Genomic DNA, 24749 nt, shown 5'->3' with positions numbered 1-24749 from the left:
GCGCGTCCAAATCAGGTGAGGTGGCTAGATTTTTGTCATAGCTACAAGCCACAGCAGGTGGTATTTTAGATTTTTCATTGATGCGGAAGATGTTTTCTGCTCCATTCCGAAAAGGGAATAATGTGGCGGTGCAAGCGCGCGTTGATGAAAAGGAGGTCGTGTCCTTCCAGAATTCCGTTGGCATACCTTCTGATAACTTCATGACACTCATATTCTACCAACTGTAATGTACTGCGGTAAGGCCCCATGATAGCCTAGTTGTGCAAAAAAGGGCGTGTGCCTTGGTTCATGCATTTCTCCTGCCCTGAGCAACCTATTCTTGGCAAAATGCGACCGACAGATATCTTGTCGCCTTGAAGTCAATCCGGTTGTCAAGGCACTCAGATATGTGGAAGACTTTCTTGTCATAAGGCACGTTCGGCCCGATGACCGAGACTATGATTCGGATGTGCTCAACATTTTCTCTGAGTGTGCAGAGGGTCTTAAGTTCACTCACGAGATACCGGAAGAGGGTGTTCTGCAGTCTTTGAACTTCCGCCTACTCATTGGGGATGGTCAGCCGTGTTGGCAGTAGGCTCTTCGTATCCAAAAGGGCATCCCACCTTAGCAGTCCGCCTAGTCGAAGCTCGTGAAGCGGGGCATAGCGAAGAATCATATGAAAGCGGCGCTCACTGGGTCTTGCCCGAACAAAATGCAGGCAGGCTTGCTGCATCAAGCTGAAAGATTGCAAATGGCGGGCTATCAGTGACAAAGGGTGGCTTCTGTGGCGGAGAGCCTTTTAAAGGAAGTGAATAGCGCCAAAGCACTAGGTGTGGATGGCCAGCGCGAGAAAACCCCTGGGGTTGCGATGCCATGTGTGCACCAGGTGTCTCACCGCCTGAAGAAGGTAGGTAGAAAATGTAGTGGGCAGGTTGTATTTTCAGCTTCTCAGAAGCTTTCCAAGATAGTTCGAAAGGACAATGAGCAATCCGATCAGCCACGCTGCATCAAAAAACATGCAACAAAGTTTGTGGAGTGCGCGACGGGTGTGGTCTACCGAATCCCTCTGGACTGAAAACTGTGCTACGTCGTTCCCACCGGCAGGTGCTTAAGTGGCAGGTTGAGAGAGCACCGCTTGCTGTGAGGGCACAGAGATGGACTAGCCACCTTGCTAGCCATTGCTGTAGAAGCGTGTGCACTCCCTAATTAATGCAGACGAGCATCTTCTTCACATGTTGTTAATAAACCGATAGGGAAGTCTTCGAGGCTGTTGTTATTAACACGGAGAACGAGAAATGCGTCAGTGCATCAGTTTTGACACCTTTAATCAAAAAATCTACTTTTTCGTTAGAGAAGGTGCGTCTCTTCACCAGAGGTCGGCGAACTCCCTCATGAGTCCACTCACTCAGACTCATTTGGACTCAAACTCACGCATGAGTTTGAGTGAGTGAGCGTGAGGCTAGTGTGGCCTGGTGAGTTTGAGCTTGAATGAGTTTGAGCCGAGTGAGCCCGACTGAGTTTGAGTCCGAATGAGTTTGAGTCCTTTTTGAGTTCTGAGTACATTTTGAGTTTGAGTACATTTTGTGTACTGAGTACATTTTGAGTTTGAGTCCATTTTGAGTTCTGAGTATTTTTTCAGTTTTGAGAACATTTTGAGTTTGAGTACATTTTGAGTTTGAGTACATTTTGAGTTTTGATTACGTTTTGAGTTTTTGTAAAGTATGAGTTTTGAGTACATTTTGAGCTCTGAGTCCATTTTGAGTTTGAGTACATTTTGAATACGAGTACATTTTGAGTGAGTAGATTTTGAGTTTAAGTACATTTTGAGTTTTGAGTCCATTTTGATTTCAGAGTACATATGAGTTTTCAGTCCTATTTGAGTTTGAGTACATATGAGTAACCTCGCAGGCAGCTATGGTTGGCTGTTAAGTTTTATGCGTCGCTGTGGGCTCGGAATTCAGGTTACCTGCGGTTACGGCACCATTCGCGATCCGCATGATAGGTTGGCAGGGAGGGGACGTCTGATTTTTTTTTTTAGTTTCTTGTTAAATTTTCATGTCCCTAAGAACTTGCTGTATACCAAGTTTTCGCGGCTTGGCGCGTTAGTGATAATTGACTGGTGAGGTCATAAAAAAGGGTTGCCTTAAATTCCCCTCCTGTTGGATCCACTAAGAGGTTGGGAAAGGGTGGTGGGAAAGCAGACTGCGGCGCTTGCTTGCTGGTTGTTCGCCTGCTGCTCTTAGGGGCCACAAAGGGGTCACAAAGGGGTCACAAAGGAAGAGGTGAGAGCCGCGGGGATAAAGGGCGGGGGCTGTCCCTTCTGCGGTTTCAAATAAATTAGCTGAATTGACTGGGCAACGTCCTTTTAGGCAGAATAATGGCCGCAATAGATTGGGTGAAAAGTCAAACTGGTGAAGCTAAGGCGTGTAAGGTAACAAATGAAAGGTCCCAATTTACGGAATCACGCGTTTTAAATAAAAAAATGCTTCCTGATTGTAGTCATCAGGCAGTCATAATGAGTGAAACATTGGGGTAAAATTCAAAAGACACTGCGAGAGAATGTCGGGAATCAAATTCAAGGTCTCCATGTGGGGATCATTCAGGACAAAAAAGCGTTATGGTTATATCATGACGTAGTCATGGTTAATTATAGATTCGGTTAAAATTCGAGTTCATGACGCTAGGTCGTGTGACGTATTAACATAAAGGTCTCGATGATGGTAATCACGTGCTTTCTGATTATTATGATGACATAGTCAAGGTGGGTAATAAATTAGGTTAAAATTCACAATGACGTGACTAGGTGTGCGGGGCATGAAATTGAAGGTTCCGATGAGGGAAATCAAGTGAGACAAAAATGCGGTATGGGTATATCATTAGATAGTCATGGTTAGTCATTGATTAGATTAACATTCAAATTGATTCCGCTAGGATGTGTTGGGTATCAAATAATGGTCTTGATAACCGAAATCAAGTCGGAGAAATACAAAAATACTTCCTGGTTATAACCATGAGATAATCATGGCGAGTCCTATATTGGGTTAAAATTCGAAGTGTCTCCGTTAGGGCGTGTAGGGTATCAAATTTACGGAATTGACGAGGGAAATCACGTGGTACAAATTCAAAAGGCTTGGTGGTTCTAATCATGAGATAGTCATTATGAGTCATAGAATGGGTTAAATTCAAGGTGAGGCCGCTAAAGCATGTGGGGTGTCAAATTGAAGGTTTCAGCTAGTGGAATCACGTCGGACATTCAAATAATGCGTCCTGGTTACAGTAATAAGAGACATGGTTAGTTTGATTGGTATGAATTCTATATGGTCCTGCTACGGTGTGTGGGGTATCAAATTAAAGGTCTCGTCGAGGGGGATCACGTGGGACAAATATAAAAATGCTTTCTGGTTATAGTTAGGAGGATATAGCAAAAGGTATCTTTCATTAATTTCGTTGTCAGGTTTAACCAAAATTCCTTGCCAACCCTTAAGGCAGTTGTGCTATATATATGTAAAGGTTTGTCAAGAGATGTCCATCAATGCGGTATATAGTAATAAAAATACTGGCGTGTAATTGCTGAATAATCGAGGCAGGATGGCATGGGTAAAAACAAAAGCCATGCCAAGCTCTCGAACGTAAATCACCAGACTCAAAAACTCTCAGCTAATGACTGCCATTCAAACGTTACTTTCTGCATTTCCTCGTGTCCCAAAAAACAAGCAAATCCTTCGACACATATAATGTTGTGGAAATAGTGGATGACCATAGGTAACAGGGGGCATCAGATCTTATCAGAAAGGCGAATTTCACATTGTGTTTATAAATGAGCCTTGGGGCGGTGTTTTGTGTCCGTAACTTCCTTGCCACAGTGTACCAACGTGCACTCGAATCCAGAAATGGCCAATACATGTGAGACATTAACTCCTTGCTAGAGTGTAGGAGATAAAGATGCAACAGAGCCACCACGACATAAACAGGCATTGCGACAGAAGGAAAACACTTCAGAAAACACTTCAGAACACACAAGCTCAGTTTGTGTGTGCGCTTGAACTGATTTTATTACAATCAGAAATCAGCGTAAGATATCAAAACTAGAACATAATAATAATGTAACAATGTAAAGGAAAAGCATTAACTCAGGCTCTGCATTCTCCAACGACTGCATGTCAAACAAAATGAAAGAACAGATGACTAACGCAACACACATACACACGGAAACGCACGCGCACACGCACGCGCACACGCACGCGCACACGCACGCGCACACGCACGCGCACTCGCACTCGCACTCGCACACGCACACGCGTGAATGCTGGAAGTTAACAGCTGGGTACGGTGGCGGTAATTGCTTACAACGATAGCGTGGTGCTTTTCCGAGCTACGAGAGCTCATCCCACCTAGCAAATGCTAATAAAAACTAATATAAGTGCGTCAGTAAACAATGAGGCACTTTTTTGCTTGTCCCACGCGATTTCCCTCTTCGAGACCCTCAATTTGATACCCCACATTCTTTAGAGCCACATCTCTAAGAATTTTAACCCCATCTGAGACTATCCATGACTCCCGCGTTACACGGTTCGACATTTTCGATGTTTTTCTTATTACTACTTTTTTTTAGTTTTTAACATTTAGTTTGAATATTTCTCTACATTTACGCTTTTATAATGATTACAGGTTCAACTTCGGTGATATTTGCATTTTTGTGTAAATGCCGGGCGTTACACGATCCTGGCGGGGGTCAGAGGAGGGGGTACTCGACAAAGAATGTTACGCATTAGAAAAGCAAAGCCATATCCATGAACGCCTCGCGCTTCAGAGATTCACGGGGACAGTTCGCTTTGACACAAGGCGTTTTTTTTTCAGAATACAGAGCAAGAACGCATGGAACGGTAACCCTGAACATCTTCGACAGAAATGAACGGAGCAGTGAGCGAACGTCCCCTTTCCCAATATTGCTTGTTTCAACCCAGGGACCCAGCGCACATTCGAGTCTGGACCGCCTCTGTCATGAACACGAACACGGAGCCTACATCAAGAGTTTGTTATTAAATATATACGTACAATTGCTAGCAACCAGCTGTAGTCATCATGGGCAGCACGTGTAGTTGTATTAAATGTGCAATAAAAATTGTTTCCGACCTCGCAGGAGCTACGGTGTCATGTCGTGCCGGATGCAGGAGTTTGAGCTTGCGAATTTGCACCCGTAATATTTTTTCCAGGCGTGAATTTGAAAATACTGAATGCTAATGAAATCAGAGTCCATCTGAGCCCGAGTAAAATCTTAGCACAAGAGTTGTGAGGCCATTGAGTTCTGAATTCATTTTGAGTTCTCATCCCTTTTTGAGTTCTGAGTTCATTTTGAGTTTTGAGTCTATTTTGAGTTTGAGTCCATTTTGACTTTGATTACATTTTGAGTTTGGAGTACATTTTTATACTCAGTACATTTTGAGTCCTGAGTATATTTTCAGTTTTGAGTACATTTTGAGTTTGTATTACGTTTTGAGTTTTGAGTCTGTTTTGAGTTTGAGTACATTTTGAAGTTTGAGTACATTTTGAGTTTTGAGTCCATTTTGAGTTTGAGTAAACTTTGAATTTGAATGAATTTGAGTTCTGAGTACATTTTGAGTTTGAGTACATTTTGAGTTCTGAGTACATTTAGAGTTTTGTGTCCGAGTGAGTTCTGAGTTTCACGCTCAATGTGAGTTTGAGTTTGAGTGAGCACAGATGTGCTGCTCAGCATTGAGTCTGACTTTGAGTGAGTGGGGATTCGAAAAAAGAATTTGTGAGTGAGTTTGAGTGAGCCGCGCCAACTTTGCCGAGGTATGCTCTTCACCATGCATAATCGGGGACTCGTGTGCACACGTGTCGGTAAAGACCGACACGTGTGTTGAAGTCAGAACGGACCGAGTGTTGAAGTCAGAACGGAGGGTATCTGTCGTTGACCAGGTTTAGAAATCATATATTTAGTTTTTTTAGGGTTTATGTACAAAAGGTTATTACGGCCCCAGTATGCGATAGTCAGGAGTTCAGAGTTTCACTTTCACTTAACTTCATTTGAAATATCAATTTTGAATGCTTTACCATGTGCCGTGAAAGTATTCATGTGCGCGTCATCATTTAAAGCGTCCCTTAAATACCACCTTACGTCAAGTTAATTGGTGTTAGTATAGGTTTTTCAACACTTATTCCTAATGTGAATTAGATATGCCGATCTTGTTTTGTCCTGTTTGGTCAGTTCAAAACGTTTTTCATTTTTGTATACTTGAAATGAATTCACCTTTTTTTACTTTTTTTATTGTGTATATCGTATCGGCGTTGCTCCCAATGTTTTCGTCATTATTACCCTTATGAACTATTGGAGAATCCTTTGCCTGTAGTGTTTTTACTGATGTACTTAAAAAAACGTCTTCTTCTTCTTCTTCTTCTTCTTCATGCACAAGTTCAGCCTTTCATCATCGCCAGTATACATGCGCTTCGAAACGCAAAAAAAAATATTAAGCACAAAAGCATTTTTTATTTTCAAAATCCTTGGTGGAGTACAATGTTCTGCTAGTTTCAAAGGCGTACAAATAAGGGCTTTTGCCCAAATTGGGTGGCTGTGTATAAGTAGAAATGCAACCCACGTGAGATCAAAGTTCCAACGCTGGCTAACTTCGCATTCGGTGGTGAAAAAGTTGTCGCATAATAAAAGAAGATTAGCAACTATGCGTTTGGAATCACGATTGTATCTGAAAAGGTTTTTGAAAAGGTCTCACTTCTGCAAGGTAGTTTGCCTTTTTCGGAACCCATACACTTTACGTTGCATTTTGTTTTCGCATTATTCTATAGTACGTCTCGACAGAAAAGGCATCCATGGCATAAAAATTATAATTTTTCTTGACGAACGCAGTTTTTAAGGGGATATGCCCGAGACGTTAGGGTGTATTTTCTGTGCAATTAGGGTAGCAAATTTTCTCTAAGGTCGCCAAGGTCCGCCCCACTGGCTATTTTTATCAAATACTGCGTGGCAATATCCTGTACTATACCACCACTGTTAGCATAAAAGGAATGCGCCCGAAAACGCCACGGTACGGTGTTTGTCAACATGACCCGCTTCTTGAAGAGATTGCGCATGATAAAAATTGTCACAAGGATATTGTTCTTCATAGAATTTTGCCGTCTCATCGCTGTTTTCGAACTATTAGGAAGGAACCAAAACCAGAAAGTGTTAATGAAAGAGAGTTTAAAATAGTTGGTCAGCTCTGTGTAATGATAGCGCATTGTCTTTGATATTATCAGATCCTTCATGGTTACGTTTTGAGTTCGGAACATCTAATGGTCACTTATCTGAACACGGCTTTGATGACTATTTCATCAGAATGAAGCCGGGCAGGTACACGCCCTTTCCGTGTTCTTGACTCAGCTGCTCACTTTCGTGGGTATCTAATTAACGAAAACCGGTCGCGCTGCAGTGTGTTGTAAATATACTCAGATTATGTCTCACGCGCTTACACTCGCGAGCTCAACGCATTCTCTGGCAAAGGTTTGTTGCTTGAGCGTAACTCGCCGCCGCTACATAGGCGATGAAGCGCGCCGTAGTGGATGCCTCCGAATTAATTTTGACCAACTGGGAATCTTTAACGTGTGCCGAAATATCGAACACCCAGGCATGCTCGTTTTTTTTTAAACACGGCTGCTGTGGCCGCGAATGGAAACTGTGTCCTTGTGCTCCGCCCCTGGCAAAGGAATGTGGGCTTATAAATATACATACACTTATCGCGTGACCTAACTTTGTCCTTTCGGGCCCACTCGGAGATACTTTTTAGGACAATTTTGGTACTATTTTTACTGTGTGTCTTTTTACGCTCACCAACAAATTTTGAAAAAATTATCGTTTTTATTGCTTGGAGAAATGAAACAGAAGAAACGCACGACTAGCCTTCCACGTTAAAACATATAGCTAAATTCCCAAACATTTTGAGCAATCATAGCGAACAACTCAGTCCTTCGTCACTTCGCATACTATTTCCGGTACTGCATATCCACAGAGAATGAAATCCTACGGTCCCTACCCTGCACCCCGCTCCTCAATGAAACCCACTTACACAGCTAACCTCAGCCATGAGGCGATGCCCTTACCCTAACCTTGTCGTAGGAGTTGAGTTACTATTGTTACTATCTTCCATGAGGCGATGCCCTTACCGTAACCTTGTCGTAGGAGTTGAGTTAGGCTTACGCTCCAAACCTAAATCTAATAACCCACCCTTCACCCCTCTTTACGAGCCCTTAGGAAAGTACTATAGCCTCCGCTCAACACCTACCACTTAGCCTTCTCATGCCCTCGCAGGACACATCTTCTACCAAACCCCCTCTTGAAGAGTAGGAAACCGCTGTGACTCAATCATTGCCGGAGAAACAGTAGGCCCTCATGACTATAGCCTTGGCGGACGCTAGCTAATGGCCTCCTGGAGTAAGGGCACTCTGCAACCCCTCTCTCAACATTATATAAATAGGTGTGTATTACTCCCCGTCTAAACAACAAAGAAATCAATGTGCACCCTTGTATTACACCTCCATGCTCTGCTGTGACCATGACAGGACTGACCTACTCGACCCCTAACCTTTTTCTGGTCAATTATTGCAGGGTTGCCATTCACCCACTGCGGTGGCTCATTTGATAAGGCGTTGGGGAGCTGAGCGCTAGGAGGTGCGTTCTACCCTGGCAGCGCTTTTAAAAATATGGTGGTGATCTTCAATTAATGCATACTCGCTGTGATAACATGAGCAAATATTGATGATGAGGAGTAAAATATACCCCAAGGTGGCGGCTCGATCCCGTCCGTGGTGGCCGCTATTCTGATGGAGTACAGAAGCAGGAAAGCCCATGTGACGAGATTTCTACGCATGCTAAAGATGCCGAGGTGTTCGAAATTAGTCCGGGGCGCTTCACTACGACGCCCCTCATAGTCCAGGGGTAGCTTTCGTGCTATATATCCCACCTACTAATATTCCGAATAACGAAATTTAAAAATATGGCTTTCATTGCTTCAATTCGGGAAATTCTAAACTGATGATTGTTTTTTGTAGACGACTACGCTGTTTAAACCTACATAATACAAGTATAATTGGAAGTGAAATCGAAATTTGGCAATATAGTTTTATCGTCTGCATCTCCCTTTCTGGGAAGTGAACATACATCAAGGCGAAATTCGATGTTGGAGGGCAAACATTTTTTCTTTGCGAAGGATACATATGGGATGTTTTTAGAACAACGTGAATAATGGCCTAGAACGCCAACAGAGAACCTTCAGTGCACTGCGTGTTTTCAAAAACATTACCGGCTTTCGATGAAATGCACCTGTGTAGTGGTATGCTGGCAGAAGTTTTAGGTCAAAGCGGTGCTTCCTGCCCATGGTTTCAAAATAATATCCAAGGGCGCTTGCACAAACTCACCAACATTTTGCCTTCATACAAGTGGCAGATGGCACGTGCACACGATTTGAATGAAAACAACCCATGGTATGCCTTCATGCATGGCGATGTCCTGGTACACGAACATAAACATTCAGCTCAAAAACATTTTTGCGTAAAAATGCCTTGCTTCAGCATCTGCAATCCTGTGACTCCACGTAGATAATTAGCGAAAGGCTGCAGTTTTTTTTATTATTTTCGATATAGTCTTATACCTAATAAGAAAATATTGCGCATATACACGCAACTATTTTGGAGCACGGGAAGATCATCGAACCATCTATTCAGTATCAGATTGTGTGCACTTTATGAACAGTGCACTAACTTCCCTCAGAAGGTAGGATTGGTAAACTGTAGTTTACGCTTTAAAATATAGTGCTAAATATGCTTTCATTCAAGGCATTTCAAAGTACATAACGTTACCCCTTTAGTTGTTATCGTATCTAGAATGGCCTGCAATCACAAATGCCAATGGTAACATTTAAATAGCTTTTTCGTGAATTGATCTATGCGTTGGAGTGGAAATGGCACCTTGCTGTAGTAATTTAGATTATTTACCATGTTATTTCACGTATTTATAGTACCTTGGAATAAGCACAACGATTTAATTTTTGTCCTAACTACTAACGATTGAATCGTTGTCGAAAACTGTTTTATTACTGAAACATTTCTGAAATTTTCCGAAAATTGTTTTAAACGAATTGTAGCAAACTGCAGCACCAGCTTTACCGTCCTTAAGGGCGCATATTGTGAAAAAGCGGAGAAGTCGTTTCCGCAAATCTTTGAACTGTCTAGGATTGGCGGTCACGGCGGACTTTGCTGGACATGCTTGACCCAGGCAAGGTTTTTTGGGGATATACGTTGATCATCTCACAATTCACCATGCCTTTAAGGAATAACTCTCAGAGTACAGTATAGTTTAAGGCAACTGTTAAGAGTTAGCGAAAGGTAATAATACCAGCCAGGCTTCTAAGATATAACGATGACAGTGAATTGTAGTTGTACTTTTGTGCATCTACTTCACGTCCCCTGTGTTCTCCGTGTCTGGCTATCCAATTATATCTTTTACCTGTGTTTTCGGTACTTGTCCAATATTATTATTTTACAGCGGATTTTATATGCATAATCAGAAACTGGCCCTCTGCACCATTCGTTTTCATTTTACTGATTTTGGATTTCATTGGATTTCACTGATTTCATTGAATTTTACTGATATGTTTGATTCCCGGTTGTCCTACATACCTTCTTGTTTCTGTTTTTAACCTCTTCTTTTTTTCTCGCTCTGCTTTCCCTCGTTGGCCTTGCGCCATAAATGCAATTATCACCATCTTTATCTGTTACCTCTTGCGTTGCGTATTTTAAGGTAAGCGTGCTCAAGTCTTCCACGTAAGGGGCATACGAGAAATCCCCGTAGTATTGTGAATGCATGATCGTCTTACGTTCCGCCGGCTTCTGGTTAGAATCCCAGGCCCATATTTACCCTACTAACAATTCCAATTTCCCGCCTATATTCATAATTTTAAGTTAGAATCGCGGAAAAAAGATACTGAAAGGGACGAAATAAAAAGGATAGAGTTGGAATTTTAATATTTTTACGTTTCTTATACAGGGTGGTGCGGCGATAATTGAAACACTAAACTTTTTTCCAGAATGAACCGCCGCTCTGGTCGCGCTCATACTTGACACGGACGTCGCATTTTGTGGTGTTTTGTTGGACACCGGGAACAACGACGTAACTTACCTGTTGATTCTTAGAATAAATAAAAACGGTTTGTGCATATGGGAAAATGGCGGCCGATTTGGACGTGCGATCCAGCGCAAGTGGATCTTTGGAACGACTGCGCTACCTGGGGTATTCAGACCGAAACACGCGTTTGGGATTCGCACTAGGAAGAAGCCGAATGGTGTAGCAGACGATCAGAAAATGTGAAAGCGGGTTTTGTGATTGTCTGCTAGCGGATTTGGCTACTTCCTAGATACTCCTTTGGCTCCTTTCTCATTTGTCTCCTTCCTAGGGACCTCACTTTCTCAAATTCTTCCAGATAATTTACAAAAGAGAACACTTGATTAACGAGAAAGCTTTCAAAAGCTTTTCCATTTTTTATGTCCGTTGCCATGAATCCTGGCGGAAGAAAGTTACTTTTGCACAACAACAACACTGACGAATTTCGCAGATTGGGCACTTAAGGTTTAAAAACAATGACAACAATGGTTTTTTGAAGAATAGGGAACCTCAAGAGTTATTGCTAGGGCCATTCTATGTGATATGTTGCAAGTGCCAGCCTGGGGAAAACGGCGCATGAAGTTTATAGATGGTTCGTAGAGGCACAAAAAGCAAATTTACTCCGGGTGACTAATTCCGCGTGAATACTGTCATATGCCTTGTTTTTAACTGAGCTGCTGCGCATAAGGCCACAAGCAACGCGAATCTGTTTACGTGCTTTCATCTACCTTATTTGGTTTTGCTCACGGATGCATGGTTCAAAATAAAAAAGAAAAGATAGCGTTGCATAGAACGGATGTTCCTAGAAAAACGATTTCCGTTGCTTCAATCCGGAAGAAAAATGTGTTTCGGTTTATTATGAAAAAACAGGTGTCAATCCTTTTAAAGTTGGTGTAAAAGCCAGCGCCAGCCACAGATGCTTAGTGGACATAAAGAGCCTCGTGTGTTACGGTGCAGTTTGCTTTCATTCCAGGCTGGCTAGTGAAGATGGCCTCAATTTACCCCATTATGATGACGCTGGCTGTTTTCAGCATCTTTGGGAATATTCTTGCTGGTCAGCCATTCCCTGAAAACAACCCCCAGTTGGGAATTTACCAAAACGAAGCTGATGCAAGTATTTGTATTATATGTCGCATGTGTTGGTCTAAGTTTTTTTTCAGACGCGGCTGCATAGAAAGAATTCTTTAAAATGATAAATGTGCGTTGTTTGTTGAAGTCGTTTTAATTATAACTGATAAGTAGCAACCAAATTATCTTGGTTTCTTTACCTTCCTCACCATTCTTCAATTTTATGACGCCTATAACGGCGGGATAGCTTTTGTTGAAGAATTTAGACTCTCGTTGTAAATATAACTACCTTTTGAAATTGTGTTCTTGGTATCTCGATGTCTCGAAACCTCGATGTCATGGCGGCAGGGTACAACTATGATCAGACAGTTTTTTGCAAAATAATTAAGATCTTTATGTATAACAGGTCACCAGATATTTCCAGCAGAATACCGAGCGTAATAATTGCAATAATTGAAATGTGTAATAACTTCATAACACCCAGTTTTATTATTAGCTGCGTGAATGTTTTTCATTTCTTTTCATTTTTTTGCATCCTTAAATGCCCGAGCGCATTACATTAGGGAGGAGCAACAGATACTCAGTGACAGTGTACAATTTGATGCAGACAAACAATACACATTATAAATAATAAACGCATGTAATAATAACGAACAACAAAGCAATAAACGAACGCTTCCACTGGGGATTACATTCGAGAGCAGGGACTATTTGGTAGGAATAATTATACTGTGCTCTAATGCACTATCGCTGTAGTGTTAGGTTATTGACTGTAATCAAGTGGGTTTTCAGCTTTTGCCAGAATGATGTGCGGTCAGGTTTAACCGAATGTTGTCGGGGAGGTGATTCCACAGTTTAATTGCATGGGGGAAAAAGGAGTCGTTCATTGCGGATGTACGGCCGTTAATTCGTGCAATGGGGCTTTAATGACACAATTTTGAATGAATTGTCGGAGGGCAAAAATAAGGTCTATGTACACTCATACACTCATAAGTACCAAAGTGACGATCATCGACGCCCTCGCCACTGCTTAATTTTAAAAGTTGACTGATATTGAAATTGGTGTAAACATATTTCAAACACTAAACGTTTTCAATATTTTCTAGAAAAGGGATGGCAATGTACCTTGGTTTACTTTACACCGCTTGCATGGTGATTTTTTAGTTATACACTACCGCATAAAATTCGGAAAAACCGTCTGCGATGCGTAAAACTCGGCACGGATATTGCTTTTTTTATTTTTAAACAATAGTCAAACTGTTGATACAGTTGTTTGGCTAAAAATGTAAAAAATAAAGAAGAACATTTTGTTATCGAGAATTTTAGTGCACAAGGAGCATTCGCATGCCCGCAAATACCTTCATCCTTCCTAAATTGCATGAAAATACTATTTTATGCATATATGAGAAATACTCTGGCGGTGCACCCAATTCAGACGGCCAAGAATTGATTTTTTTGTGATATGTAGACCAGCTTACACAAGTTATAAATGATTTTTAACCAATACCATTACCAACAGCCTACTAGATCGACTTCAGGACGAAGGCTTCTTTCTTAGACCTCAAACCGCTCCTGTTCTGTACTGCTCAAGTCGATTCTGTGCCTCGGAATTCTGTTATTGTTTACCTCCATCAAGTTATTGGCTTTCCCCTTCATTCAGACCTGTCTCTCGATGTCCATTGTAGTACCCTTGTGATGCACCGGTTGTTTTTCGTCTGATTATGAGCCCACGCCTAGTACATAATTTTTTTAACTTTACGATGCCCTCGGCTTGAATTTATTGTCTGATCCGGGAAGCTTGTTTTTTCTCCCTTAGCATAACGCCTAGCAATACACATTGTGTGCCCCGTTCAGTCGACGTAAGGTTGCATACAAATTGCTTGTAAGGCACGAAATTTCTACTATATATATCATCACCATCAGGATGCTCTTTCTGTGCATGCTTCTCTACAGTTATATAGGTAGCTTAATTCTTATAATTTTCGAGTACTTGTTGAATGCACCTCTGTTCATACCTATGCTGCTCCGGGTTTCGTCGTCTTGTTGGTATCAGCAGAGGCAACCTTTCCGGGGTGATTAGAATCGTCTTCTTGTTGTAGTGTTCCGTTTAATAGGCTGGACAGGTCGCTTTCGCCATGTTTATCCATCATTACTTCAGATTTATACATCTTCATTTCTGGCCGCACGGCTACGCTTTGTTATTCTAACTTTGTTGAGCACAGCAAAGAGAACACAGAACGAGCGATACACGGGATACAAAGAGGGAAACAAGGAATGGATTACCAACTCGCTCGTACCCACACGTTGTTATTCTAGTTCTTCAAGCATATTTTGCAGGTGTTTTGCAGACCGACTTAGCCAGACGGTCGTGTGCACACCTGAAATCGCTCAAGTATTCCCCGTGTTTTCGTAATCTTGTGTTTAACCGTCATGCTTCCTGAATACCCTCTTCAGAGAAGCTGTCAACAGTTTTGCCTAGATATATTTTTGTCGTACGCCCTTCGGCATCGCTAATTTGTTGCTTTTCTTGTGATTCTCAAACTACTTGAACTACTCGCAATTCTGCGCCTGAAATAAAATTTTCTCTCCCTCGCTCTCTTTTTGAAGAATTATCCTGACGTTACGTCCTCATTTTGTGTCGTCTAGAATTCACATGTAGGTATCCCTATTTTCCCTTGTCTGTCAATGCTTCCAGGTCGGTTGCGATGCTTACTGAATTAAACGCTCTTTCGTAGACTATAAATTCCTTGTAAAGGAACTTCGTATATTTAGCGGGATCCGTTATTACTGGATTAACAAAAAGGATCTGATCCATTGTTGAGTATCATTTACTAAACCAAGCCTGCTTTTGGGCTGCTGGAAATCTAGCTGTCACTTTCGGGATTAACTATTTCTTCTACGCACCCGACAGAAGACTGCTGGGTCTGTGATCCTTAAGGTCTCTTGTATATAACACTAATGTTGGTGTTTTTCCGGGCTATTCGTACTTTTAATGTCCTTAAGCATTTTAAGCATTCTGCATAGAGTGCAGGAAGCTCTCCACTACAATATTTCCTTCCTCATTCTGATGATCCACCGTTATGGCGCCGTAACCTGCAGCTTTTCCTCTCTTAATGCCCTTCAGAGCCTTTCATTTGTTGTCGTTGTTATTACTGGGACGTCTGGAGCGAGGTTGGTACGCTCGTTAGTTTTTCCTGGCCTAATTTCGCTGGCGTATAGCCTGGTGTAGAATTGTTTCACTGCTTTTATGATTGCTTTCATGTTGTGTCACCTTACACATCTCTGAGAGCGTAAATTCTTTATGTTCCGATAGCTGGCTCCTTCTTTATATACAATATCATATATTGCTATCATTATGGCTTAGGACGGCTCCTAAATGTTGGAATGTGCTTTGACAGCCCTGCGGAAGACGGAAACAGAAATTTTGTATAGAATCACCGGCGCCTTTATGAAGATAGCATAGCACAGCACCTAGCATAGCCTAACCCCCAAAAATGAAAGAAACAGATTTAATGTCAACAGTACCTGATACTTGTCTTTAAGAATGACAGGTTTGAGAAAGGGTTCTTCTTTTTTAAGTGAATGTCTGACATCCTTTATGCAAAAAATGTCTCTATACACGGCTTCATGTTTGCGGGGATATTTTGGACGAAGCTTGGCACTTGCACACTTGATTGCGACTTTTCATTGGTTCCAGTGCTTTCCCCTGGATGACACTTGGTACCTTATGTACCGCAGTTTCGAAAATGATCCTTATTTTGGAGGCAGTCCTATGTGCGTCGCAGTCTCCGCGTCTGGTCCTTTTGAAAACGGGTCAGGGAAGGTCAAGGTGCAATTTGGTGGAAAGGAGACAGTGTAAGTACACAGTCTTATGTTGAGAAGTTTAACCTGCAGAAGTATTTTTAGTATTCACCTTCTGTGGCACTATGAAATGGCGAACAACTACAATCGATCTTGGAAAATTTGGACGTTCTAGAGGATATTTATTGTTACGCCATTTCGAAAGCGCTGTATCGCAGCAGCATCGTATTGATTTTCAGTCGGAATTTTAATTGTACTGGCCTTTACGTTACACGACTTGCTAAAATTACATGGTTGTTTCCTAATTGGCAAGTAATTTGTACTCTAACCGAGGAAATGAATGTTTTTCACTGTGTTTTTTTGGAACCTGTGACTTATTTCTAACAAAGAACGCATTTCAGAGAAATCACCAACACGTTGATGTCTTCGCCTGGCTACGAAGTTCTGAATGTAATCAATGTAGTACCGGTCGCGGGTAAGTACTCACGAACTCCCGTAAGCAACATATCCACGTTGAGGAGTTTCAGCAAACATTTGAAATCGGCATCCGTAAAGGTACAGACGTTAATGCCTTAAAACAAGACACAGTGCCTGGTATCAAGATACAGAGCATCACCTGTTCAAACGCACTATCAGAGTGCATACAAGGGTCGATACATGTCCCGTAAAGCCGTTAAGCCAAGTGCGCGTTCAAGTGTGTATTAAAAACAACGTTGAGATTTTTAAATATTTTAAGGGCAATAAACTTTCGCTGTTATTTCCCCACACCGCACTACCAGGAATATAATTAGTAAAGGCAGCAAACATAAATGAGAAAGCTGGTCGCTGAATGAGTTTCATGATCTTAAGGAAGGTAATTAAGGTATTGATGATAAAACACCGGGAAGAAAAGTATGGCATGATATTGCACCTTTCTTACTTTTCACTGATGACGTGGTGTTCATGCACATTTTCTGCGTTATCGCAAAGGATGCTCTACTTTTTTCTAAATTCTAAAAGTGAGCTGATCAACCACAGGTTAGATAGAGATAGTCATGCTCAGGTGGTCAGTACCTATGCGCTAAAGAAAGGCCACAAATTTCTTTCATAGGACGTCTCCTAGCTAATTTTCTGTTCAAGCACAAAATTTACCTTCTAAAAAATCTAAAATATGGGGCATGGAAATGCGCTCATTTGTTGATTTACATCACGATGATCTACATATACAAAATATTGTTGCGGCTTTCGCAGTGTGTAACGAAAGATTTTCTAGAGCTTCAAAAGTTTTGTTCTTGTTTCAACGTATGCCGTATCCCTTATAAAATGTTTACCGATATTTATAAACTCATTGTAGAGATAGCTCAAAACAATCCTAAACATTTTGTTAACATTTTATAGAATATTTCTACTATGTATCCAATACAAACTGGTAACCGCGTTTTAATTAAAAGCTTATAGAGCCTAGTCAATAGGCCTTAGCTGTTGTGAATGTAGTTTCTTATATGTTTCTCGGCGGGTTTTTAATATAATAATTCAATAGACTTTCTGTACAATTCTTACTGAGTAAAATCGTCACACCCTGTTGTGTGTGAATCAGGTTTGAATTTATTTTCTGACAGGTTTTTACTAAATTCATCGCAATTACTTTTCTGTAAAATTCTTATTGAGTACAGTCATAACATCCTGTTGCGTGTGAATAAAGCTTTAATACACTTTTTGATAAGTTTTTGTTTCATTTTACCTTAATTAGCTTTCCTAAAATTATTATTGAGTGGGTGAGTAGCGTCCTGTTACGTGCGAGTCAGTTTGAATACGGTCTCTGATGAAATTTTGTTATATTTATCTTAGTTACCTTTTTATAAAACTCTTATTGAGTATAATTATAATTTCCTGTCGCCTGTGAGTCAGGTTATCTGGTAAACTAACAGTGGAGTTTTTTAGCGCTCGGACTGTCCGGCGGTGATGTCCGTCAGCATAAGCGCCACCGCTATCAAATTCTCCCAACACGAAGGGACGGGCCGTCCATCGCGCGATCTCTGTTCATGCGGCGGTGCACGCGGCGCAATAGCCCCCACATAAATGCATCGATAAACTACCAGATCTCCGTGGGTGGGCTATAGAAACGCAATACAGACTGTATTAAAACTCAACATAATGAAGGCGATGAGATGCTAGCTGCATGTTCATAATAAAAAGCTTACTGCCTGTCTAATGACCAGCATCCAGACCCAACAGAAAGGCACTTCCCACTCTGTTAAAACTGAATTTATTGGAGGCAATAAAATGCTTGTTGCATTTTTGCAATAAAATTTTTTTTATTTTATATCGGCCGCAGTTTTTAAAATCTGAGTTTTGGTTCACTTTGGAGAAACGCAATATGAAGTGGATTAAATGTCAATGTCAGGAAGATACTAAAACGCATGTCGAGTTGGGGCAATAAAAAGTGTCTTGACTTTCTAACGAAGAGCGTCTATACGCGATGAGTTTTAATTGAATTTTTATTGACTCTATAGAAACACAATAGGGGGTTTACTCAAACTCAACGTCCAATTGTATGATGGAATAAAAGTAGTCCAAACTTTTTAATCAAGCAGAATTCAATTCCTGTAGCTCAATCTTCATAAGTTTAACATTCACCTTATTGCTTCTCAAAAAACAGTGCAAATGTGTCCCATTTATTCCACAGTTTTTATATTCTACAAATAAAGCTTCTTGCAACTGTTTATTGCTTTGTTAACCACAAAAAAAATTGAAAGGCTCTCACGTTTGTTTATTGGGCAGTCAAAGGGACCTACGACGCTTGAATTTATTTTTCTTACAGATCCTGAAGTAAATGTCAACGTAACGTGTATCTACAGAGACTGCGAAAGCTGCAAGGTTTTGCGCCACACCTATGCCGACGGAGGTAATACGTTGGCTTATGAAGGTCAACATAGTATGGCCTGCGAAGGTACCCCGGCCATTTTGGTATACGGGTAGCATTGAGTGAAGATGATTGGTTCCCCTACCAATTCACGGCCGTGGTTCGTGTCTACTATAAAGTGCATGTTTTCTGAAGTAGCTAAAATACTTGTAAATATACTTAAATGCACAGCATGGTAAAAATACAGTGTGTTTTAAGGGTGCAAAATACATTTCACAGAACTATGCTAAACGGTAAGACCATCTTAGCTAAACATTTCAGGTTACAACGAGGGACACCAGTAATTGGCCTGCTTGGATGTAACAGTGCAAGCTCAAAAACTGCTTTTGGAGTACATGTAATGCAGCAGTAAATCGTGGTAATCGTAGTAACCGCCTTTCGCGCGCATGCAACAAGGTATGGTCGAAAGGAAAGAAAATCAGTATATTATTTTAATTTATGCTTTTTGACTGTCAATGTTGTACTGTAAAAGAAACAGAAGGTATCACAACATGACCGGCAGGTATACACTTTTGTAATAATGGATAATAGAAGACCTTTGACACAAAAAAAAGTACCGTGCACATGTATACTTCGCTTTGAACTTCCTAAAAATATTTTTTAGCGTAGGTTAGTGTAGATTAGTGTAGTTTGTTAAGGCAGAGCCCTTATAAAACACGAGAAGTCGCTGATCGTCGTATACATAAATGGTTGTATAATGCCACTGTGCCACGTGTGCTACCCAGGGCGCTAACTCAGTATCCTTGCACAAGAAAAGAAAAAATACCCTCATGCGTGCCACATAACAGGTGAACATGACCACACATGCGGACATGGGGTGCACGCGGAGGAGCACTATGAGTGTGTGGAAGCTGCAGCTTGAGGCCAGTTTTCCTGTTGGGGACATTTTCTCCAAAACAAAAAGAAAGGAAAGCGAAGACATTCGAACACAATGTATTAATGCATGTATTTATTATTCGCAGGAATCTTGCCTCAACAACCTAAGCACACCTTATTGTCCAGTTTATTTCTGTTCTTGTCCTTCTCGCGTATTTAAGAACGGTATATATCAAGTGTTCCCCAAATGTTGCGGTAAATTTACCTGCATATCTCAAACACTGCAACCGCACCGTAGCAGATCCTTTTCATCTTTTTCACCTGTGAACGCCAATAGCTGTATGGTCTGGATAATTTTCGGGAGACCGATCTTTTCTTCGGGCTCTGTAAAAAAAATGAACCGCGGAAACGTCGAAGGCATGTGCCGGCATGAAAACTATAATACATCAATATATATATCGATATGGAATTTGGGTCGCGCGGATGAGCGAGATATTCCTCCCCCCTTGGGATGTGGCGCCAATGTCGATGCGGTATTGCCGCTATTGGATGGCGCCGGGCCGAGCGCGGGCCTACTCCGCACAAATAGTGCCCGTGGGCAATCGATGCTGTCAGTTCCCATGTGTGATGCACTGTTACGATAAATTGTATCCAAGAATCGGGGATCGGTGTTCTTTTTTCGCTTAACCAAGTCAATCAAGGTAAATAGGACCGATTACTGCAGTTCTCAATTTTGCATTAGTCCATGTGACTGGCGGGAAGTGCTCGAGGCTGTGCGTTTTCAAGGCTGATTTTAAGCCTAAAACTTCTGAAAGCGTGTTCACAGGAAGGACCCGCGAACACAATACGTTTTGTTCTCATCAATGATATGGATAAAAAATATAAGACGCTTTCCAGACGTTTATGCTGTATGTAAAATTGATCTATTTTCGCTAATCACCAGTCAATTGTTTCACTTAGGACGTCACAGCTACTTGCCTTTGTACCCAATAGACCCCGAACCAATCCATTAAAAAATACGACTGTGTAATTTTAATAGTACTTGTCACTTTATTTCGTAGCGCAGGTACAATTTAACGTTGTTTTTGCATACCGAGAATTAGGCTGCTAATTGATTTTCGGTGAGGTCGGTGTTATTATTTGTAGTTCGAAGTTATAAAGGTGTATATTTGGCACTTTTTAGCGGAAACAATGTCCTCCGTTGCCATGGTACATTTCAGAAGTTACCGAAGGCTAGTTTTTTAAAACAAAACACTGTCAAACATTCTCGTGACTGTGGCTTAAAGATAGTTAATGGCCGATGAGTCACCACACCCCATTTTTGTTTCTGCAGTAATGTACAGCCACGATCAAAAGTTTAGCGAGCAGGAAAATGGTAATTTTAGGTTATTTCTGTGCCGGTAGCAGTCCGACAACTGCCGTGTGCATTTGAGGTGCCGTATAGTTACTGCAGTAATGAAAAACACGGCACATAGTACACAGGGCTGCCGCGCGGCAGAGAAAGAACCAAAAATTGCTGCTTTCTTTGTCCGTAATCTTTTGTTCACGTTTGAACTCCTGCATTCGTTGTTATATATTGAGAAACCATGTCTAAAGGTTCTTTCGAAAGCGTTTCGCGCACCTACGTTTGATACGTAACATTGTGGCGAAAACTCGGTCACTTTGTCAGCGACTACCTCCCTACTACATTGTATTTGCGTCTCTGTCGTAGCTTTCGTTAGTCTTGTCCTGTCGAAAATTATTTGACAGGCTTTTTTCTGATTCACTGTGGTTGCGTACTTTTCTAGTTCTTTCTTCTTCGTCCCATTAAACGCCTAACTTTAACAGACTGGCACACGTTAGGGCTTCTCTAGAATTGCAGGTCTTCTTGGCTGGCGTGAACCTGTACCAATAACGAATCATATCGCTCAGGTGTCATATGGCATGCGCTATTCCACAACTTTTATGTATCGTTTTATGGTTTCTTGCAACGAGCGCCTAATGCTTTCAAACCTACCAATGCTTGACCAATGCCGAAGCCACGGTGAAAATTGCAACTTTCATTCTATCGATGACTGCGTGCATCAATAGCGCGGTGGTTGCGAACAGGATCGTGCGGTAGAGACCCTGTTCAAATTCCTTGCAAACTAAGGTGTATTTTAGGGTGCAGGCGTGAAGTGCTCCATGCGGCGAAAACGCCTCGTTTCTTTTGATGTTGTTTTAGTTCCCCGCCAAGAAAATTAGAGCTGGTGTAAAGAGTAAAAAACATGTGCTATCCAAAGTGATGTGTACCTGGGTCTGCAGAGCAGCAGCCTGGTGCTCAGCCAACTGTGTTGTCTCCAAAGGTCGGCAGAGTTCAAGAAAAGTTGTTTTCGCGAAGGGAAGTTTGATATCCACCTGAATGCAGCCACACGGCTGCAATTAGCGGTGGTCCCGGGTTCAAATCCGGGACCAATACAAATTTTTCTTTCTTCAAGAGCGAAGTTTCTAAGTAAGCTGTATAGCTTTCCTTTGTAGCCGTATGGCTGCAATCAGGTAGATATCAAACTTTCCTTCGCAGAAGCCTACTCCACCTTGGGGATTTCCCCTAAATCTGGTCGATTAAAATATGTTTTTGTTGGACCCTTTTTTGTGGCGTTGTACACATGAGGAATTGTCAAGGAATCCGGAGTTTTGAAGACAAAGTTGTCGCTTATAAAAATTGACAAATTTATATAATTCGAAACATCTAGGTTGTAGAATAGTGCCCAGAATGTGTCACCTGAATGTGAGTGCCCGTGAGGACACATGCGCATGCCAGCCGCGAAACTGCGATTCCAGGGAAGCTGTTGAGTCTGGCAGTCTGCTTGCTGAAGTAATACGCGCTGAAGGACGAAGAAACGATTGCCAAAATAGAAACTCCTGCAGGACGAATGGCCCCTGGGTAATTCCGCGCTTCCGTTAAACCACGTAGTTGCAACTATGATATCGAAAGAAAAGCGCGCTTATAGTCTCACCATGCACACTTACGCAGCACTTATGCAACACTTATGCAGCACCATGCAGCACTTATGCAGCGCTAATAGTCTCACCATGCATCCCTACAATACAGCACTTCTGGTACTCGTGAAATGCGACTTTGGGTAGTGTCTGCTCGGTGAGGTTGTGCGTGCTGGCCATCTTTCGCTGCCAAATACATACTTTGAATGGCTGCTTAAACTGCCCAGAGACAGCTCCATAATTCCCGTGCAATTTTCGCGAACATGAGGAGACAACCATTTCCGGCCATTTTGCTGAAAATGCTGCTTCTCAGACAACAATTCCTGCATGTTCCACTACGGTGCCTAGGGCATTTCTTGTCACTTCATGATTTGTTTACATATAAGAAAATTGTGACATGATTTTTGAAACGGTGATGTTGGCAACTCCTTTACCTCTTACCCAGTTAGTCAGTCATTTTCCTTGTTAGTAAAATGAGTCACCTACTTTCTTTTCCCTGCACGTGAAAAAACTATTATCACAGTAGTGGTTTTTTTATTCCTTCAATTGTTACTAGTAGTCTCCACGAATATCTCACTTCCATATTGGCTGAAGTAAATTAGTGTTAGTTTTTATCTTTTCTGCTCAATGATATCTCAGTCCAACTTGACCAATTTCCCTGACTTGTCACGCGCCAGTGTCATTTTTGCTCCAACCAACCAAGAAAACAGCCGAACAAGCAAGAGTCTGGCAGAAAAAAAGCTGATCGAAGTAATTTGCACCAAAAGACACTGAAACCAACGCGACGCAAGAGACACAAATGCGATATGGTGGGGCCGTAAAGGGGTAGTATTATTGCCAAGCTTTTGCAGTCAAAGCACTTAATCAGACGAGTTTCCCTAGAAATTTGTTATTTACGCTTTAACCCAGCAGCCATTGTCTCGGAAGGACAGCAATAATTATTAAACAACGGGGAGCTGAAGGCTTTCGCCTCACTTCAGCGCTTATCTATGAATCCGTAATTCGAAAACCTCGAAGTTTTCGGCGGTAAATCATTGAGAGACGGTGGTAGGTAGGAGCAAAAACTTAATAGTGTAGCTTGTTTTGGAGCTGGGATTATTGCATAATTTGGAGGTTGTTAAACTACTCATTTTTATGAGTATGCTTATAAAAAAATTATTTATGTACACCGGGCGAATCTGTCACCAATAACAACACCATCACCACAGCCCGCCCTAAAAAAGAACAACGCTCTGTAGGTGATTGGTTAAAACTTGCTGTCAAATATTTAGTAGATCTATTCAAATTAATACAAAGCGTCTGACATAAGTATAATCAAATACGAGCTGTAATAAAAGCGCGCGACGCTCCTAATTGCTCGTGTCACAAGGAGTATTGAAGATGGAAATTTTTGAAAATAAAGTACATTTTTTCGGTGAAACTGGGCGCACAAAACGAAGTGCTTTACATTTGATTGTTGTGACTAGAGTAGGGGGTTAAGAGATGTGTTGCGTTACCAATACTTCTTGATATATTGTTTCTTTTTACACTTACAACCTACTTCCAACGACACACCAAGAACAATTGTTCTGTGCGTTTTACTAATCCAAGCGATGATTTTTTTTGTCCGCAGGCCAAGGTTGCGCTGTATGGCAGCCGAAGCGAGCAATAGGCAAAAATGTCACGTGCTGCCACTTCGTCTATGATCTGCTGTGTGGCGCTTCCAAGAAGTATCAGTGTTACGAGAAATGCGAGCAATAACGTCAAGCCGCTTCATTCTCCAGTGACTAAAGCTGGTATGCCATAAAATAAATATATCCACATCTAAAATGTTGTTCAATGTCCCTAATCCAATACAGACTACAGTTAAATTTGTCCTGTAAGGGATTTTTGAGGCCCAGTTAAGTGACAACACTGCGGTATTCTCAACACTGAATTTATTTTTTGAAAATATTTCTGTGGGATTGTAGGCCTCTGGTAAACAGAAACAGTAGAAATGATAGAGGTTAGCAAGGAAGTGTGGGAGGACAATCGCCAGGAGGGTCATCGCATGAAACATTTTCACCAAAGCAATAAACT

General features: G+C 41.5%; 1 protein-coding gene across 1 annotated transcript; it reads left to right on the top strand.

Annotated features, from left to right (window-relative positions):
- The first annotated feature begins 12051 nt into the window (after positions 1-12051).
- LOC144146863 (uncharacterized) lies at positions 12052-24500 on the top strand. The gene is made up of 5 exons (XM_077678823.1): positions 12052-12256; positions 15912-16069; positions 16417-16490; positions 18816-18899; positions 24304-24500. Exons 1-5 carry the CDS (start codon positions 12134-12136, stop codon positions 24429-24431), a joined length of 567 nt encoding a protein of 188 aa, XP_077534949.1. The 5' UTR covers positions 12052-12133; the 3' UTR covers positions 24432-24500.
- The last annotated feature ends 249 nt before the right edge of the window (positions 24501-24749 follow it).

Source organism: Haemaphysalis longicornis, unplaced genomic scaffold, assembly GCF_048455015.1.
Source record: "Haemaphysalis longicornis isolate Haplotype H1 unplaced genomic scaffold, Haemaphysalis longicornis Haplotype H1 scaffold_7, whole genome shotgun sequence".
In the NCBI taxonomy this organism is placed as follows: domain Eukaryota; kingdom Metazoa; phylum Arthropoda; class Arachnida; order Ixodida; family Ixodidae; genus Haemaphysalis; species Haemaphysalis longicornis.
This window is presented reverse-complemented; position numbering and strand designations above follow the sequence as displayed.

Bases quoted from the DNA above. Each gene is read 5' to 3' on its own strand.
- LOC144146863 (XM_077678823.1), top strand. From the start codon at position 12,134: ATGGCCTCAATTTACCCCATTATGATGACGCTGGCTGTTTTCAGCATC. The intron at 12,257-15,911 runs GCAAGTATTTGT...CATTGGTTCCAG, and splicing joins TTTACCAAAACGAAGCTGAT to TGCTTTCCCCTGGATGACAC. The intron at 16,491-18,815 runs GTAAGTACTCAC...TTTTTCTTACAG, and splicing joins CAATGTAGTACCGGTCGCGG to ATCCTGAAGTAAATGTCAAC.